This window comes from Glandiceps talaboti, chromosome 14, assembly GCF_964340395.1.
Source record: "Glandiceps talaboti chromosome 14, keGlaTala1.1, whole genome shotgun sequence".
NCBI lineage: Eukaryota > Metazoa > Hemichordata > Enteropneusta > Spengelidae > Glandiceps > Glandiceps talaboti.
Window position 1 is genome coordinate 18,573,959 of NC_135562.1, and position 21,535 is coordinate 18,595,493.

The 21,535-nt window shown below is 36.5% G+C and overlaps 1 protein-coding gene across 1 annotated transcript; it reads right to left on the bottom strand.

Annotated features, from left to right (window-relative positions):
- Window positions 1-1,959: 1,959 nt before the first annotated feature.
- LOC144445380 (gamma-aminobutyric acid type B receptor subunit 2-like) lies at window positions 1,960-20,541 on the bottom strand. The gene is made up of 15 exons (XM_078134919.1): window positions 20,290-20,541; window positions 15,402-15,539; window positions 14,842-15,012; window positions 14,387-14,488; window positions 13,908-13,973; window positions 13,073-13,264; window positions 12,640-12,792; window positions 11,684-11,803; window positions 9,651-9,772; window positions 9,266-9,404; window positions 6,607-6,714; window positions 5,564-5,671; window positions 4,560-4,729; window positions 3,654-3,813; window positions 1,960-2,091 (listed from the first exon to the last, which is right to left on the bottom strand). The coding sequence occupies exons 1-15, from the start codon at window positions 20,539-20,541 to the stop codon at window positions 1,960-1,962; spliced, it is 2,133 nt and encodes a 710-aa protein (XP_077991045.1).
- Window positions 20,542-21,535: the final 994 nt, after the last annotated feature.

Here is a 21,535-nt window from a genome sequence, read left to right on the forward strand (position 1 = left end):
AATGACTTCCCCAATCAAATCTATATCATCGAACTGTATATCTTAACGCAGAGGTTGTCATCACATGGGCAGATAGACTATGAACGGACTGGCGAACGGGCAGACCGATCGACATACATACATACATACATACATACATACATACATACATACATACATACATATATGCACATATCTGTATTATTATGTATTTGTGTATGTAATTATCATTTGCATTAAACATTTATGTGAATTACATGTACTGCATTTCTCTCTAAACTTTGCAATCTCAGGTTGTTCCTGGTCCGTTTGAAAAAGTAAAAGAAATATTGGGGTTCACTTGTATCGTTTCAAAGGAAATAGTCAATCTTTCATTTACCCCATACAGTTAACACAGTATTTGATGTCCATATTTGACTCTACAACGACTGTATTTGGACCTCCATTAAATATAAAAATAATAATTTCTGGTTTTGTTTATCTTTTTCTGAGAAATTATTTCTTCTACATGTAATGTCCAGTTACTAACTAACAGAACAGTTTTTACTTAAGGTATAGACAGATGTGAATTGAGATTTCATATGTCATACGCAACATAACAAAACATACATTTTGTGTACAAATTTTAAAAATTGTCTTCTTGATAATTGTTCTTTCCAAATAATGACAAGTGTTAGATAATGTGAACAACAACTATACTGTAACACTATATGTAGTAGTTGATGTACTATATTACACATGTACTAATATACTAATAAGAGAAATATCCATTTTCAAGGCAAACAACTATAAATCAAATTGACTGTCTCTAATCTGTAACTGATAACTTGACATGGTATGGCAAGCAACAACTTCAGAGTCTCATTTCCTATCCAAAGTCATATTGCTATTTTTAATTTCCAGGAAAAGATTCTCCACCAAGAAAATTCAGAAAAAAGAGAGTAGTAATTTATCCTGTAAAAAGAATTCATATTGGGAGGTGTATATGACATTTAATTTTGAGATGTTTGTTTTTACTGTAAAATTTGATATGCTGCTTTGGATATGTTTTTGAATATGTTTTTGAATTCAATAAATAATGTTTATTTGCAGGGCCTTCCTATTATAAGCACTCATAAAATACCTTTGAATTTCTACAGAACAATACACAAAGTGGCTAAGGATTCAACTTCAACATGGCTACCGTGTTGAATTTTCCCTAGACGAACATTTGGGGTAAAAGCATTTTCTCAAGGTTTCAGAACGTATTTCACACAAAAATGTTTCTTTTCTATCTAACATTTGCAGGAAGTCTAATTTATTTAAATTATATGATAATTGTGAGTGGTAAACCCAAAAATTGTGTTTGGATGTCATGTTTTTTTAGATTCAGCACCATCTAATTATACAAGTTGCCTTCCAACTTTAAACACGTACATGACCATTTCTAGCAAAATATTCTGAAATCTGATCTACAGTAGCTTTACTTCAATCAACAATGAATTCCTTTAATAGAGGCAAATTGATTGATGGGCACCCTTTATACAATTATCTAATTACTTCACTATCATAAAGTCTAAAGAACATATAGGAAAAACTGCATACAATTAAGTAACAAAGTTATCAAAAGATCAAACATGCCCGCTGTATTGAATTTTCCCACGATATATTGATGGAGAAATGTATCATACTTAGTCAAAAATATGAGAAAGCCATTGTGATAGCTTTATAAAAGTAGTTTTACGCAAAGATGTTTCAAGTTGATGCAAATTTGAGGGGTAAGCTCTCAAAATTTCGCTTGGAAGAGATGTTTTTAGTTTGAATTAGCACCATTAAATTACTCTAGAAAAGTTGCCTTCCAGTTTGTACCCAAAAATGCCCATAAGACCATTTTCCCGCGACTTTTTCTGGAATTGGAACTAAACTAGGGAACCTTTGACTATTCGTATTTTCCTCCACTGAACGAAGACAAATATTGAAGAACGTCAAACTTTTAACCGTCTAAACATTTGAATCACCAGAATCACTCTTCGTCCGCTTGTCTTCTGATAAACTTTGTGGTGTTAATAAGCCCACACTTGTCCGCCTGGTATGGAATCGTTTACCCGATGGGTCCCTCCAGACAGCTATGACCTGGAGAACATAAAGTCGATTAAATATAACAGCACACGGAAATAAAATAAATGTCACGTCGCTTTAACGAAATGTAATGTTTTTTTATGGAACAGTCTGCCAACACATACTAAGCAGTGCAAAACAATTCATACTTTCAGAAATACATTCATAAATCATATTATGTCAGAGAGGATGACTGCGAGTATGATGTAACTGGATGGCATTGTAAATGTATCTATTGATATTGTTGCTTTTTCATCTTGTTAACGTTGCTTTCACATTGTTTGTAATCTCTTTTTGTGTGGTATGTATAAACGTTTTGTTTGTGTGTGGTAACAGGGCACAGGTGGAAATCAGCTTCTGTTGTTTCCTGGCTACCCTGTTCTTAAATAAATTTTACTACTACTACTACTACGTATCCTTATTGTGAATATGGCAATGTAGTTGAGAAACTACACGTGGTATCGAATAATCTGTTCACCCCGTCTGGCTCAATGAGAAATCACGAACCAAAATGCAAATGAGTAAATGTCAACTGTCGCAATGCAAATGAGTACACCTCAAGAATGGTGTCAATAGTGTATAAGTAGCTGAAACAATATACGTGATTGATTAGCAAAAACCGTATGGGTGGCTTCCATATTGAATTTCATCTTTGGACCTTTTTGATCTCGAGGTAAAGAGATACGATGCTACGCCCTTTATTGGACAGAATTACGTGATTGATTAACAAAAACTGTATGCAGTTTCAACTCTGGACCTTGTTGATCTTGATGACATTGTAAAGATATATCTTGAGATGCGATGCCATGGATAGCACTAGACTAAGCATGGTGCTGATAAACATGATGGAAATGATTGGGCGGCGGGGATGGGTGGGGGGGGGGAACTTCATAATTAGCCACATCTCATCACTGACACATTGGCATTCATTCATTCACAAGTCAGGTATAAGTCAGAGTATAATTAGTCGCCGATCAGCATTAGATACACGCATTCGGGGAACATGATTCAGCACTACAGAATGTATGGGATCGTCGTGACGTCATTCCTCATGAATATTTATTACTATTAAAGCTGAAACACCAAACGGTACACATTTGACGGTACACAGCATCAGTGAAATCCATGCTCTCGCAAACCCTATTTGATACTTCCAGCTACAGTCAAGATTTATAACTCAGTTTTCAGTGGATGTATCTGGCTGAGGCATTGCATATCACGTGGTATACATGAGGCAATCTGATTGGTTATAGTGTTGATGTACAAAGCCAAGGAGATAAATACTTGTATTGCACTTGTATTGATCTTGGCCGGTGCCATAAACGGGACTGTCTTTTACGACGAACGTTAAACCCGCGTTCAAAACTGAATTTATGATATAATGTTGACTAATAAGATGATCCAAAATGATGTTATAAATCAGCATTAGCAATAGGATTATCAACTTTCATTTTCGTCTCCTTCTGATGACAAGTTGTTGATGTCCCTAATAAGATCTCGAGCTGTGTAAAATTAATTTCGTTTGTTCATGACGTTTAAACTAAAAATCTTTGTTCTAAAAAATCTGTTAACCTTACCTTTGTAACAAACATCATGCATAAGGTGACAGTGGTGCATAGAAATATCGGTAGACTTGCAAACAGGTAGCTTAGATTAGGGTTATCTTGGAGTACAAAGGTTAGGATTGTGATTAATAAGCTGGCCATCATGATGTTATAGATAGATATACCAATTTGCCTGTAGAAAATATCAAATATATTAGACAACAGTGCAATGCAAAATAACGCTGTATGTTCATTAAAGATAAACTATGATTCGTACACAAGTTATCGTCTACATTTGATTTAGAAACAGACAAAATTAGTAATGGTGGTTGATGATCGCCCTTCATGAATTATGTTGCCGAACAGATGATTAGCGAATAGCTTATTGTCCAGACAAGTATGATGATATATTATCATTGCCATGAGGAGAATGCCAATAATGGAAAACAATGTTTACTGGGAACAATGGCATGGGTAATATTTAAAGCTTATTGTCTGGCTATCAACTATCAACTAGTGTACTTTTTGTAAACCCCCCCCCCCCCCCCCCCATACTACTTCCAAGGCTAATTGCTGCTGCATGAAATAGTTGCTACTGTACAGTACTTCTTTAGCGGTAACATGACATTTACCAAGGGCCTAATGAGGCCAGGCAATAAGTGTGTTCCCACACATGACATTCTCTGACATATTCTGTCCATTGGCAAAGCAGATATCAGTACTGACTTCTGTATGCTTCATCAATAGTATCCTAGGGAAATAAAACATAAATAGTGCCCACCGTATACAAACTTAGTTCACTATGATTCACTTGTCCATATCCGATCTAAGCCAATCACTGAAGGATGCGTGAAAACAATGTGTTAGTATCTTAAAATCAGTTGCATCAACGCCCTGAATAGTTTTGATTTATAAACTGAAACAACTAACTGTAGATACCTAGAATCATTTAAACCTTCTACTTGTATATTTCTTGTTTCATGTGCAAGAAAGCAGCCAAATATCAGTAACAGTCCCTTCTGTCCAGTTATAATACCACACCACCACCAGAAATGATCAGAGGAACATGAGTAGGCTCTCAATATATGCGTAATTGACTCTCCCACATTCTGTTGATGAAGGATATAAAGAATCACTGACAATGATAGAAGATAAGAATACACAAAGTAAAAAGACACGACAACAAAGCAGACACACACCTCGTTGTGTGTGTATGTGTGTGTGTGTGTGCATGCGCGCGCGCATATATATTAAAGGAAATGTAGACATTTTCATAATGTCAGCTGTCATGAATCAATACTTACAAAAATTGTTTGCATTTCGCAAAGTATTCTTCTGAAATGACATTAAGTCATTAAAAGATCAAAAATGTCAAATAATGACTAATTACATGCAGCTGGAAGTGCAAATTGTTTAGCTACTTTTCATATTCGCCAATGGTATTTGCAGTAAATTAAGGCAACAACACGTTGGTTTATTCATTTATGCTGTTAATAATTTTATCGTCCAATCATTGGAGTATTGTATACATTATGTTTATAAGAATTTACAGTTGGAAATAAAGTATGGGTTCACTTTAGAAGAGAAGCGAGCTGAAGTAAACAGCTAGGCCTAGACAAGGAGCTTCGATCTGCTCATGGTTACTTCTAAAATGATTCAAAGTTAACCATGAACACTGAGTGATGTCCGCTAGCTAATTCCCTAAAGTCAAAGTGATCCATAGTTACACGATCTGCCAGCTAGATGCGGAAATGAAAGCATAACACCTCTATAGGGTATCTTGCTGTGAGCCAACACATCAAGGGCGTCATAAGAAATAATATGTTCAATCAATGAATATTCTTGACTCCTAAGTGCCTATTCCCTTCAGTGTAAAACATCTCCCCATTGATATTCATTGTTCATTGTCTGTTCAAGGATCTTCTACGAGAATTGTTACTTACTTCTGTAGACACATCGGTAAGGCTTGTAATGCAGGGATCAACCAGTTGCCAAGTAGTTAAGACAATAATATCAGCCAACAGTAGGATAAGTACAAATATTATCAAATGTTTATCGTGCATTGGCTGTAAAATATGAATATGGTGTGGATTTACTTCATAATGCAGTTTTCTGTGCATATCAAATATGAAAGAGTCAGTCAAAATTTATCCCACTTATCCATGTCATAATGTACATGGGCCACAACTGACGCCTCATTTACAGTGGCAAAACTACCTGCCTAACTCATACCTATGTACTCATTACTATACATTACTATACATGTAAATGTAAATCATTCAGATTAATGACATTTATCAGGTCTCCTTAAACCTTCCTGACTTGGAACACCTTTAGGTGGTCTTTTGAAATCATCATGACTTAGGATTCCTACAGGAGGGCTAACCATCCTGATTTGGTACACCTACAGGAGGTCTCCTGAAACCATCCTGACTTAGTACACATACAGGTGGTTTACTGAAATTATTCTGACTTAGTACATGCACACCTATTACAGGTCTAATCATCCTGACTTAGGACACTTACAGGATGTCTCTTGAAACCATCCCGATTTAGGAAACCTACAAAGTGTCTGCTGAAGCTCTCCTGGTGTAGGACCCAAACGGGAGGTCTCCAGACTCTACCTTGAAACTGCACTGGACATATTATGTATGTGAACCTACCTCTGCAGCATTTATCACAGTGCATTCCCCTATTCTACACAAATCCAGCAAGAGAAACAGAAAGTGGCTATACTAGGCTACCTAATTGTATGAAATCGGTCTTTAGCAAATTTTATCCAATGCAAAGTTTGTGAATACTTTTAGCATTGTAATGGCGATGCTAGTAATGAGACTCCTTAAACACAAACTGCTTTTTTTATGAATCTTTTAGTACATTTTACACCAATGCTATATTTTAGTCTAACATTAATACCTATACATCGTAAATGCGAGGGCATTACAACTTTTGTATTGGTGGGACACTTTGTTGTACAATAACTTACCCCTCTCAGTATTTTTGTTTTGATAAAAATCCTATAGATACGCCAGGTCTTCGCAAACATTGGTCCAAATCCTAGCGTAAACCCAATAGTTAGAACCCATTTACCAACCTATAGAGAGTAATTGATATTTTAACCAAATAAAAAGAAGACTCTTTATATATAAAGTATAAACTGACATCAAACGAAATGTTAAACCCGTAGCCGCAGTGGCTGTAAAACCTGTTTGTTAAATATCTAAGTAAGATAGATGTAGTCCAGCACATAGCTGTGACATACACAGAACTGACAGATGAGTGGAATGCCAACACCCATGTAACGTATGTGAGCAATACTAATACAGAATGGGTGCTTGTAACATCCATGCCAGAATCGTTCACTGTGTGATACAACCTTGAAATTGGGTACAGACAATGTTTAAGGGTCAATGATAATTGACTCATGATTCAGAAAATAACACTAGCCACTTGGAAATCCAAAATGGCTGCCACATAATTCTATGAAATCACATTTGTGGAACTTGCTTTCGGATTTTGATGATCTTGGTGTTGATTTGTATGCTATTTATAATGCTGAATCATATTCTCTGACCAGAAATAAGTATTTTTTGTGTAATTTATCATTGTTCGGAGATTTTAATGGCATCTTTGTGAATTTTGTGTATTTTATGCCATAATAATTTGGGATGTATTCCAATACATGACTTATTTTCACAGTTAGGTGACTTAGGTCTAATGAAACCTACTGGAGTTCCATTTTTCCATGCTTTTAGTGGTTGTGATGTTGTGTCTGCTTTTCGTGGTCGAGGTAAAAAAAAAAGTTTCATTAGACCTAACTGTGAAAATAAGCCATGTATTGGTGTATTGGAATCCATCCCAAATCTTTTCCATGGCCAACAGTAATCCATAGTTGCTCAAGACCAAGATTCTTGAGAGTCTTGAAAACAGATATAGCTATTACCACAACATCTGTGTCTCTAGATCATCTTGCATAGATTGTAATTGTTGTATAGCCATTGATTACATGATGTCTTGCATGGACAAACATACGTGTCTGACTCTTCACGAGTACAGGGCTCGATATTATCTCGTCAGATATCCTGGTTACTGATCACCCCTCTGCTTTCGTTGCCAGGATTATGTCTAAATAGACAAGTTTCCCAAATTTGTCAACAAGAAAACCAAACAATTCTATTTATCATTGTCATCTCTTAGGAAGCTATGCCAGTTTGTTGCGATTTTGCTTGTTCCAATGACTCATCCCTCTCCCTCGCTTCGATATTGCCTCTGCTTTCAGGCTATCTTGCAATAAACATAACATGCAATGTTTGTTCTATATATTTTAAAAATCGCTGCATTTTTGGCAAAAATCTTCTCTGGCATGGCCATCAAAGGTTTTAGATGAATGTGGTTTCAATACATTAATCAGTGCACTTCCATCTATGATGACAGATTCTACTTTTGGTTCAAGATCTTGTAATTCAACAAATTTCTGAAGCAATTCATAAATTGATATTTCTGACAAGATTGAAGCTGATCTTTGTCACTAAGTGATATCGGAAATGACTGGTTTTCATGCTGAAATAATTCAAGAAGGTCACACTGTCTGTTCTGGCAAGAAATGAACAACCTCGAGAAGAGATTGCAGGCTTCCTTCAGTCTTTTTACTTTTGAAGTGCTTTTAGTTTTTGTCTTTTGGAAGACAGAAGTTCCGTTTCTCTTCATAGATTGATAGAATGAACACGTGTCTTTGTTTTCAAGTCTGTCCATGATTATTTAAATTGATCCCTGCCTCGTTCCTTTGAATGCCTATGAGTTTGAGTTACCTCTGAGATATTCCCGTTGCACTTATATTGCAACAATAGAGCAATGGCAACATCTGACTTCGTTGCATCATATCTCACATGAGATTTGATATCAGCACCATGTTCAATCATACAAATGAACTGCAATAGGGAGGACGGAATTGTTTCTTCAATACCTCCCTGATTGAAATTATAGTCAAACTTTGCAATATTTGTCTGCGTATGACGTCAGCAGCTTTAGCCAAATGGAATGTATCTCTATATTCGGTGGCCTTTGATAAAGCTACACCAATACCATTATTAAAGGCCGCTTTTCACAGTCATGTAGCATGGCTACAGAAACATATACCCTGCAACATTTCTGTGCTGTAACTAATGTTAAGGGTGTGCACAATTCCCCTTCTATAGAATCTAGTTTGCTATACACTTTACTGTTTGGTATCAGACAAAATAAGATAGTGTATTTTGTATTATGTGTTATAATAACAGGGCTTTAGTTAGCTTGTGGCTTGGGGAGAAATGGCCTTTGAAAATCAATGTTTTTAAACCTCTCCAAACATTGTCACCCGCTCCTGGCCCTTTCGAAATAATAAAATAAAGTTGGGACTCGCCATCTTGTCTTCATGGAAAACGTCAATTTTTTTTATTTTCCCATTGAATTAACACAATATTTCGCAGCCATTTTGGATTCTAAAATGTTTAATTTTGGTAATATTTGACCTCTATTAGGAAAATGTGTATGATTAATCCTAATTTCATTTCTTGATTTTAGCTGGGTAAGCATTAACGTTTTCTTGAGCAAAGTAAAATCCAAATTTTAAAGAGTTTATTTAAGAGAATTTATCCATATCCACTCACCTGACAGGCAGTTGTACGTTGGTTGTCAGTGTTTAAGTAACGAGAGCCCATTAAACCAAATGGAACGATTGATACATACACCAACAAAGCACCAAATAAAGTAATGGTATTCATCCTTGGAGAAGATAACTTGATGAATCTACAAAGGAATTAACAAGGAAAGTCAGTTTGATTTAAAGCTCGACGGGAACGCTAGTGGACAGGTACAATGCAACGTTTGATTACTATATACGTCCTATAGATTTATCACAAAAGTACAGTAACATTCGTTAATACTAGTATGTGTCATGTCTTTTGTCATGTTGTTGACTTTGTAGTTGTTTTAGCATGCTGTTCAATAAATGTAACTTGTAATGTTGTTATAATATTGCTGGTGACTACAGACCTACCCATGGTTTCGTTTGATGATGTTGAGGCAGAGAAAGAAGATATCAAGTAGGATTCCAAACGATGCAAACACTGTAGCCGAGAAAAGTAGTCCATCGTGTACGTGCAGAGTCTTGTATTCTAACTGTTCTCCGTCCAATGGTGGTAGATTACCTATGAAAGGTAGAATTCTAATTAGTTTGAATTCGTCTTATGAACAACTATGTATATTCCAAGAGCTGTACTTCGAGAATTGGCATAACAGAGAAAGGAGTTACATTTCAAAAAGAGGTGATGTATATAATAAACACACGTTATGTGATATTATCGTGAAAAACTAACCTTGCCATATGAATGGCTCTGTAATTGTCATATTGCCTTCGAAATCAAATATACCACGTGATTCTGGATTTCCACCTGGAAGTAAATATCGAGTAATAAACAAGATTACGTATCTATCAGCTACTTTCATCAATCAAGTGATTTCATATAAATATCATGTGAGTACAAATATGTAGGCTATTGGTCCGTCTCTCTGTTTGTATGTCCATCTGTCCGCCCATACGTCCGTCCGTCCAGCCAGCTAGTCATTTAGACGAAAGTCGGTACAAAGCTCAGGTCGAGTTCAAGTCAGGTACCGACAGAATGTTTGGGTTTATGTTCGGATCCTACGATCCGTCATCTGTTTTTATTCGCAATATTATTGTTTTCCATGTCAAATCTCACTTTTTTTATGAATGCTAATTCAACAACATGTTTATATTCTGCTGAACACGTCTTTAAATATCATGTTCAAAATAATATTCATTGCACAACAAAAAAAATTGCATCAACAAAAAAACAACAAAAGTAGATGAAATGTAGACATATGATTATACCAACTTTCTCAAATTAGAGAATAAGCTCTTGAATTGGACGAAGATAGTCAGTGAATAGCTATTAGTATGACTTGTGTCAGAAACATTCATCCCGTTCAGCAGTTTTCACTACTATGATCAGAAAGACAGTCACCATTCAGTCATTCACGCGAGGGCTTGCATTGAACATGAGAATAAGTCTGCTCCAAACAATCTATTGCAATTGTATATTTTAGTTGTGCAAATCATCCTGTGTCATCAATAAATACTAGTACTACAAGAAATGCGACAATTTGTCTATATAAGAGTCGACCATCTTTTTTGTTTTTCACGTGCAGCATTTTAAAAGTGCCTATATATGTCCAGTGTGCACTGGCCAAGCAATGACAAAACGTTTTGTTTTATGGTCTTGAACGCATCCACACACACAGTGCATACAAGAACGAATATGAAATCGATGTGAAAAAAAATGATTCCTAGAATAGGAGACATTAATTGCATGATGATTTGGGAAAAAACCACATAATAACTGATGGCGAGTAACCTGACACATCACGGAAAAATATAACCTGACGACAACGAATCTAAAATCTACAATAAACAGAACGACGGATTTCATATCTTTGGATCTGAATGTGAACCTGAAAAAAAAATTCAAAATAAAATAAAATACCTGACCTGGCCTGATCTGTATCGGACATGACCTGCACTTTGTACCCATGGTTTATTTAATAAAAAGTCGAAACATGATATTTGTTAATATGGAAATTTGTTCACGCCTTGAACAAATTACCTTTGATTTGACGAATTTCAAAATGTCCAATTCTATCGCCTCGGCTGTCAAACTGAACATAACCCTATAAGATAAAAATGGTATTGGTAGACATATTCCTGTGTTGACGTTTATGGCTCTAGTCAATTATCACATCACCAAATAATTTACCATATCACCATGATAGTCAGTTATTATCAACCAATAATGTACCATATTACCATAGTCAATTTGAATGTTAACCAGCAATTATTTTCATGATACAGTTTAACCATTTGGCATTAGAAAATCAGTGTATACGCACTTTTAACAATACTCTTACAAGTACCCAACACCACCAACCCATTTATAATGTAATAATACAGCTTAGCTGATATTGCTGTGTTTCAGAATAGGCAAATACTGTATATCTTAGACACTTACTGACACTCCGTGGAAAGATGTGTTACGGAGCGCTCCCAGCATAAGTGTTGCCATTTCACTATTCTCATATGTGAAATCCTGCAGCAATGTTGGACGTTTCTCGTTGGAAGAATTTAACATCTAAGGAAACATAATCATAGAAACTGAAGTATGATTCCATATTGTCATTTGGTAAAAGAGTCTTATCCACTTTTCATTGTCGTGAGTGGGAAATCTGGCAACAGTCTTTGTGAATGGAGCCTTCAATTATTACATTGGGGAGGGCCGAGGAAATAAGGGGTGGAGTGGGGTTCACTTTATACTTTATATGGTTCTAGGGAGACGGCCATATTTTAGAATTTTTACATTTATGATGAGTCAGTTTATTCCATGGTTAAATGTTATTCCATTTATGGTGAATCAGTTTATTCAATTTATTGTGAGTCAGTTTATTCCATCTAATGGTGAGACAGTTTATTCCATTTATGGTGAGTCAGTTTATTACATTTATGGTGAGTCAGTTTATTACATTTATGGTGAGTCAGTTTATTACATTTATGGTTAAATGGTATTATATTTATTTATATTTATTTATTCCATTGATGGTCATAAGTTGATATATTTATTATTAGTACATAAGTGATGGTTTTTATTACATTTATGGGTCATACAAGGCCTCGGGGCATTTTTAGCACGACGGAATCGGGGAGTGTCATATTTTATCTGTAATTACAGAAGCTCCCTAACGTTCTAATTCTGCCTTTGATTGCAATGTTTGCCTCTTCGCTGGTTTCGTATGTTACTAAGTATATTCGGATGTATTGCTAGATGTCTCTCATTTGAAGATGCTGGTTATGTAAATGGTAGCAAAGAAAGTACCAGGCCCTCTCTAGTTCACTACATCCTAACAAATTCATTTCAATGTGAGTTTTATATCGATTTTAGACGTATTTTAACAAGTGGTATCAAATACTTACAATATTAGAAAGCCTCTCAATACTGGTATTCAAAGCCAACGCAAGAGCCCAAACAGCATCATAGCCAAAACCATGCCATGGATGGTAGACGAGATTTTCGTATTGGTGGCGTTGTAGTGCAGATCTATACATCCTGTCATATTGGTGGAAGGTCTGAAATGTGGTGAAATGAGAATTATGATTAGTTGGGACATGATATTTTGGGGAAATCATGCAATCTAAGAGATTTGATGTTAGGTAACCAAATGTTTCAAGTACACACTCGTGTTTCCCCTATTATGTTTGTAACATTTGTGTCCGATTTAAACGAAACACAGGGACTCTGATAGAAACCAGTCTAATAGCTTCTTAGGGTATCGAGGTGATAGCGAAGAATTTACCAACCAGATATCTGAATGGCATTTGGTCTTAATTCAATAAACAGGATACATACCTGCCCACTGATCGTCGTTTGGTTTGACAAATCTTTAGCAATTTCTGCAATTTCAATTGTATTTTCCAATACTGTTCGCATTTCATCATGTGTACAGTTTACTGCATCATCTTCCTTCATCCACCAATTTGTAGAATACCAACCTGCTATAATGTAGGCATACTTGGCACCATACATACCTAAATGATATGCCTGATAACAAGACAAAATTAAATAAATATAGTTTTTATGAGTATTTTGCGAACTCTGACTCTAAGAAGGTGGTACATAGTGTAGACCGTGTACTGCTAGGTCTGCCTTCAGCATAATTATATGTAGTGATCACATACGTAGCTACTTCCAGTTTACCATGTTTAGGTTGAATGCGAATTGTGGAAATCAAGGTTCTTCAAATTTCTTTTATTTTCTCAACGTAACAAACTAATAAATACAGCATTTGTCGACCACTTTTGATCCTAAAATGGTTTAATTTTGATATCATTTAAACATCATTTCTTGGGGACCCGTGATGTTTTATTGATTTGGGCTGAGAATGGATTGAGAGTTTTATGAATAAAATCATAGCAAACGTTTAAATATTCAATTCCGAGGGACATCTTGAAAACTAGACTTTGACCCCCTATATTTTTATTATAATAGCAAAAGGATATCAGGAACAAAGTCTTATGGCAAAGTTCAGAGAGAAATTTTCGAGGAAATTTGCTCCCAGATTCATAATGTGCATTAAACAAAACCATTCGACACTAAATTGTATTCAAGGTTTGGTCAAAATTATACGCTTTCTTTTGTAGAGCAGTGTTTTGGAAATTTTCTCCAATGTGAGCAACCAACTTACATTGCAAAATAATGCTCGTGCATGATCTTCATAAGAATTCACGAATATTATTCGCCCATCTGCCTTCTAAGGTTACAGAAAATAAGAAAGAAACGATCATACTTTCATGTGACTAACCTTTACTATTTGTAAAATAGTTTTAACGATTACTATTCAAAAGCGTTCACGTAACTTTTTTCTGGCAAATTTCTAGCTATCACAGTTGACTGCACTGAAATATATCATAACTGCACTGTATCTGATACAGCATAGTTGGAGATTTGTATCTTTAAAAAATCATGACGTGTAAGGAAATAATGCATATAGATGTTTATAAAAAATATTACAAACACAAACACGAATGTATGTATGTATGTATGTATGCATGTATGTATGTCTGTCTGTCTGTCTGTCTGTCTGTCTGTCTGTCTCTGTCTCTCTGTGTGCGCATCTATATGTGTATATTTGCGGTACGTGTGCAGTTGGTTTTACTTGCTTACTTGTACTATCCGTAGTTTTTGTTCTGGAGAACGAGTGAACACTAGAGATGCCATGATGTCGATATCCATGCGTGCAAGATTGTCCTCCAAATCTCCTGAAAGCTTCAAGTCATGAAATCAAATAATAGAAGATTGTCGTTTGTTACAAATGTGTTACTCTGTTTCTTTCCAGCAAAAATGTGGTAATTTTGCCTGTTTTGAATTTCAGAGTTGGATTAGGTGAAATGAGACAAAAATGGGATAATATATACCTGTCGTTTTGAAATAATTTTGTAATTCCGAGAGTAAAATAAAAACAAGGCGAAGAGTAAGCACAAATATTTAATATTTCCACTATCGCTAAGGTAAAGAAATAAAGTTACATATTATCATCCGATATTTTGTTTCAGGTTTGGTTATGACTGTCAGATGTTAAGATGTGTACAAAGTAAAGTAAGATTTTACTTATTGCTCACCTCGACGAACATTTTCTCAGCCTGATACAAAGTTGCTACTCTTTTCCAGTTAAAGTGTTCCAATATTTTGAAGCGTACCTTATTTGCCGATGCATCTGATAATTGTGTTCTTGAGAACAAAGGATACGTAGCCTTGTCAGAGAATTCCGGAGAACCAGTCGAGTAACCTAACTGAAATATTGTCAGTTGAGAAAGTTATATACTTTGGTTTCAACAACGAAATGTGGGAAAATATAGGCAACATTATGCCCATCTGTACCTGTCCACATATCTATCCCTTTCTACAAACCAACAAACAGACAGGTAAACAAACAAACAAACAAACAAACATGTAAACAAACAAACAAACAAACACATACATACATACATACATACATACATACATACATACATACATACATACATACATACATCCGGCCGTCCGTCCGTCCATCCATACATCCATACATCCCAACCAGAAGGAATTTCTTCGTAGCGGAATTGCATTTACGTTATTGTTGTTATCTTTATTCTGTAACATAAGTACATTTTCGTAAACAATTCTAAATATTTTGCCCTACCTGTACCAGATTATAGTAGTGTGAGGATGCTGCTACTGGAGCAGTAGCAACAGAACAACCACCACCAAGTATTGCTATCTTCTGAGGTTTCATATGTACATGCTCAGATAGAAGATAACTGGAATATCCTGGGTTACACTGATTTTGGAAATAAAGAACAAATATGGTGAAAATCGAGTTGAAAGAAAACAGTATTCTTTCACATTTACAGTAGTATGATTTAGTGATTACCCAGATCATTCCTTTACAAGCCATGGATGTGATGTTCAAGTAGTTGTTTTGGTTATGCTTAAACTTCATTAGGATATAATTCCAAAACAAAAGAATAATAACTTTAATTTACCATTAGGGTATACTTATAAATCATCAATAACGCACTATCGAATGTCAACAGTCTGTATAAAGTCATAGATTTCAACTAATACAATGACAGGCAAGTGACTGAAATAAGGATTCATAAAGAGCATATGCGTTGTATTTGCACTTTTCTCCAACGGAGCCACTGGCAAAAGGTAAACAAGCTAAGTGATCTTCAAAACGACTTTTTAAGTCTATGATATGCACAAACTAAAGAATCATTCCCAATGTCTTTATCATCAACCTACTGTCATAATCAGGATACAATAGACACAAACTTGAAACATAAACAAATACTTATAATTCCTCAGGGTATCAGATCTGTTGTACAACGTCTTACCTTACCATTGCAATGCTAGATTATTGTCACTCAGAGTGTCGAATCTGATGCTAAAGGGGACACCACACCAGGAAATGTAATAAAGTAATGATCTGAAAAGCTGGTGTTGTAAATTGACGTTAACTGCTCTTTTGTTGGTTTTAATAAACCAGCTTTACCATAACTACCTTATTAATTATGTATAAGTTAATTATACTGAACGCCCTTAACCGGTCACCCTTCCATGCCCCCACTCACCGTGGAAAGAAAGTCTCTTGTCACTTGTCAGAGGAGAGAAGTGGGCTTCACAGGAGTAAAAGGGGAACAGTTGCCTTGCGTTATTTTCACTTATGTATGGATAATAAATGTACACCTACAGACACTAAGGTACAATAGTGAAGGACATGACTAATAGCTCTGACAGAGCTAATGAGATGTCTTGCCCTGCCACTTTATTAATCATTGCCACAATACAGTTTTAAAAATAGTTAAATAATATTAAACTCAGCAAGAATGTATTGAAAAAAACTAATAAATCTGAATATTATTTTCACAACAATTAATCTAAACATACTCATCAGGAAATGAATACATATATATCTGATTAAGCTATGTAAAAGTAAACGTAAAATTTATGCGGACATGTTGTAATGCAGTAGTCTCCTTTTGAAAACAACTGTGGAACTATTGCTTTTAATATGTAAGAGTTCCAAAGTAAGGCACCGTTATAATTAAAAGTATGTCGACCTTAGATTAGCTTTGCTCTAGGGATGTTGTTCGTCAAGACATCAGGAATAATGTTATGGAGATGTTGACCTCGGTCCCGTTCATGTCGGGAGTGTACTCATCATCTAGTCTTTCGGAGTTCTGGCCTTCAGCTCAACGAATTAGATCCGAACACAGATATTAATTAATGCAATACCTTCACATATAGATTCACTTGGATGGTAGTAGTGGGAAATAACCAATGTCTTTAAAACTTTTAACATGGTGACAGTGATGGGATTAAGTCCTTACTATTGATTCTGGGATTCGTGTCCATGTCCAGGTCTGACAGCATTTTAAACTATATTTTGAAATATTTTAATTAACACGGGAGGGTCACGTTTTAGAGAAAGGAAATTGAGGTAGGGCCACTTTTTAATAAGGAGAATGTCACATTTTACATAACGGCTCGAGTAGTATAGCGAAGGGGGGTCCTGGGTCAAATGTCCTGTTGACCTTTTTGACCCCTGTAAAACCTTACAGGGTGGTTTAGAACTTACGTATAAATTCTAGACCAGATGAACCCCAGCGGTCCTTGTGGTAGAGATTGGGTACCGGCTTTCCAACAGCTGCTGGACCAATCGTCTGTAGAGCTCAATCAGATCTGCAAGCGAGAGTGCCAGTGTAGTGGCAAGTCTGAACAGAGACCTTGACAACATGAGAAAGTGGGCAGCCAAATGGAAAGTCACCTTTGAACCCACAAAATGCAAGGCCATGATACTGTCTAGGAAAAGGAAACCAACGACTCCTGATCTGTACTTTGGAAATACCAAACTGGTAGTAGAGAATATCCTTGGCATCACAATTGACAGTAAACTTCTGTGGACCAGACACATTTCTGACATCTCAAAAAGGGCTGGGCAGAGACTTGCATCACTGCGGAAAGTTGCCAGCAAACTTGATGTTGTAGGAAGATCAACCATCGACAAAGCCCAAATCCGTAGTATCATGGAATATGCCTGTCTGTCATGGATGAGTGCCTCTCCAACTGTCCTAAGCCAACTTGACTCTATTCAGCAGAAAGCTCTCAGAATCATTGGAGTAGACAGAGTTGTAACTGCATGCAGGGAATTGGCCATCACTAGTCTCCAACATAGACGGGTCAGGTTGCTGCAGCTGCATTGCTTTACAAAATGCACACCAGCCACTGTCCCAGAGACCTCCAGGCTATGCTACCGAATATGTACACAACCCGCAGTACTACTCGCGCGAGCACATCTATGCCTGATCATGTCCTGACTATGCCAACTGCAAAAACATCTACACTGGATAGAAGTTTCCTTCACTCTGCAATAAGAATGTGGAACAACCTTCCAGATGCAGTCGTAGGAAAAATTAAGAGTGATGGTATCCAGTCTTCCAAATGGCGAGTGCATAAGCACTTAATATAGCACCATTGACAGGCAGACTTTAATCCTGATTAATTCATGTAATCATGCTTCATGTTATCTTTGGCAAGGTATGATACACTTGGTGAGGGGTAGAATGCGTGACTGGATGATTCAAGAGATGTAGGCAATTCACCTGGCTTACTAGAGCACTTGTGATTTATGAGCTGGCTGGACCTGTTCCTTAAACTGCCTGAAAATAGTGCAGTAAGACCTGGTGCTGTAATTCTCTAGTAGGGTCTTGTTCTTTTATTGGTCATTTAGGTTTCCAGCAATGTATTTTGCCTCCTCTGTAGAACGTATGGATATTTGTACACTTGTATGTCTCATATATTTTTTATTCCTTTTTATACTTTACCTTTGTCCCTCAGACAGGACGTAAAATAGAAGTCCCGTGTATAGGAGTGCAATTCCCAATACATGTTAAAGTGTATTACGTACAATCTACACCTTTCGTAAAGTGTAGGGTGAAAACCTGTTGTTGTGTTTTTTAAACCAGTTTATGTCCATTTTTCTGTAATTGTTCTTAAATTCCTTGCCGTCTTACAGCAGCAGCGAACCAATTTGCTTGGCCAATTAGGAGATATCTTTGTCATTTATTCCTGAAGTGGCTCTTGTTCGCAATTGCACTACATATACAAAAAAAGAAAAAAAAGACCTCACCCCCAGAGGGCCTTACACGGGTGGTTTTGGAACTTACTTATACAAGCAGATATTCTAGACCAGATGGACTCCATTAATATATATAGACCAGATGTATATTAAATGGTACTGGTGGGTCGATGTTCACTAGAGGTCAAAGGTTAATATGAGTTCTGGACCAAACGTTCTGTAGACCTCCTCACCCCCACCCCCACCGCCAAGGAGCCTTACAGGGGTCAAAGGTTAAAGTTCTGTAAACGTATTCACACCTGGATAGTTTACAGGTGGTCAAGAAATTATTTATGTAGACAGTATCCAACCTAGCGCTGCCCTAATATTTAACCAAATATTTAATCGAATATTTAATCAATATTTAGTCGAATATTTAGTCGGACATTGAATGGAAATGTAACCACATATCTAGTCAAATACAATTTATATATAGTATATGAAGATGAATCAATGCAATGAACAAGTTAAATGAAATTAAATGATGATCAAGTATTTACTCATATAACAGGAGGTGGAGTCTGTGTTACATTGGTTTTAATAACATTATTGACCAGTTAATTGCTGATGCTGCTGTGGCACCTGTGCCAATCCAAACAGCCGAACCTGTCGGAGAATGCAAAACGCGAATCGCATCACACACGAGAGAGAGAGAGAGAGAGAGAGAGAGAGAGAGAGAGAGAGAGAGAGGTCAGGTACACTAGCTGCTGGTGGACAAGCTAGGCATTACCTAGGGAAAAGCCTTACAGCAGACCAGGTAGATACCATGGCTGGTGAAGAGATTGAGAAACTTTATGCTCGCTATGAAGCATGACTTGGCGCTGCGATGACCAAAACATTGGGTATGGCAGCCTTGCAACTTTATGCTAGTGTGGTCAGCCTGTTTCTGCCTATAGCCCCAGAAAACCAACCAAAGTTGGTTGCTGACCTGGCGACTGGCCCATTTGTTGAACACGCACTAAGCAGTGCCACTTGCGACCAGTATGGTGTGTACTTAACTCCATTAACTGCAGCTTTAACCCTGCCCGTCACTGTCACTTTGGACACGTATTCCCAAGTACTAAAGTGAATAAAGAGCTCTCAACAGGATCAGATGCAGGAGAAACAGACAGAAGAGACACTTGAGAGAGTGACTGCAGAACACGATAGACTACTGAAACAGGTTGCATATTCATCAGCTTATTTTTGGGTTAACAACATTTCATAAATATTGGCGCGAACTTGATGTTGACCTACTTATGATTGGTTACTAAGGAAATTGGATTATACTATTATACGAAAGTGATTACATTCCTAATTGGTCTAAATTACATTAACTGCATTGGTTGAGAGACTCAGTAGGAATCCTAAACTGCCTGAATCTCCCAGCGAATTTTGTTTCCGATAGTTAGTTTGTAAAAGTGCCTACCTTATCATCAACCCATTGCCACGTTAATTCATAATCACTCAGTATATCGGATCGGTTGTTGACGTCATCAAGTGCCATTTCAATCGCTGGAATAACTCCACCAGTAGACCAACCCGATGTAATATTTACAGGCACAAAACCCAGCACAGTCAGCTTTGTTTTATTATTACCATTTGCATCAGTGTTGTAAAATGTCAACAATACTAAGCAGAGCCATACTGTAAAAGGCCACTTAAGACAGGTGTTATTCATAATCGTTGTCGTGTGAGTACCTAGAAAGATAAAATTAATCATTCAAAATATAGTGTAAAGTTTTTCAAGATGTAAGTATCGCCCATGATAGGTAATGGGGATGGGAAGGGGTCTCGTCCAACAGTAAGCACATCTTTAAAAAGAAGGACATGTAGGAGGCCATTAGTGGCATAAAAGTGCAAACCATAAACATTATTTGAACCCATAGAGTACTTGAAAGTTGTCTCCAATACCCTAATTTTACTCTCAATACACTCTTATATAACTATATGGCTATATTACCAACACTTTAACTTATACAGAGAGAGAGACAGAGAGACAGAGACAGACAGACAGACAGACAGACAATACAATACAATACAATACAATACAATTACGCAGAAACCTATAAGAAACTGGATTATCTATACACTAAGATAGTAAGATTGCAATTTCCTGCCACATTTTGTCCATTATTAATAATTACCCGAGATTACTTGCGCCGATGCGCGCGCATATTAATGGGCAATACCATCGCATGCCAGTGATATACAAATGCGAGCGAAATCATTCGTTGTGCATGAAATGTCGTGATCACAGTGTCACTTTTATGTTTCTGATAAATATATATATATTAATAATAGAACCTCATGTCATGTGAGTCAGGAGTATTTTCACTCGTGCTTCTTCTGCTACATTTTCACACGCCATGCTCGTGACAGTACGGCTACAGAGAACACAGCAGGCACTTGTGCAATTAAAATACTCCCAGTACGCCACACTTGCACTTGCGTATCATGGGGTTGTGTCATATAATGAAATAAACCATTTAAATGTACTGCAACTAAACGCCAACACCCAGACACCAATGTTTTTATGTTTGTATTCAATGCCTATATGCATGGTGGCACTTTCGGTATTTCATTTAAACAAAATGTCACAAGAAACATACTCATTAACACTTGCTTTCTTGAAGTGCAGCATGTTCAGTTTCTTATTGGTTTCTGAGTTCTTG

Coding starts and splice junctions, on each gene's coding strand:
- LOC144445380 (XM_078134919.1), bottom strand. CDS start 20,541: ATGAATAACACCTGTCTTAAGTGGCCTTTTACAGTATGGCTCTGCTTA. Junction 14,489..14,841: donor CTGAGAAAATGTTCGTCGAG/GTGAGCAATAAG, acceptor CATGACTTGAAG/CTTTCAGGAGATTTGGAGGA. Junction 3,814..4,559: donor GAAGGTTTAAATGATTCTAG/GTATCTACAGTT, acceptor TATTTTCTACAG/GCAAATTGGTATATCTATCT.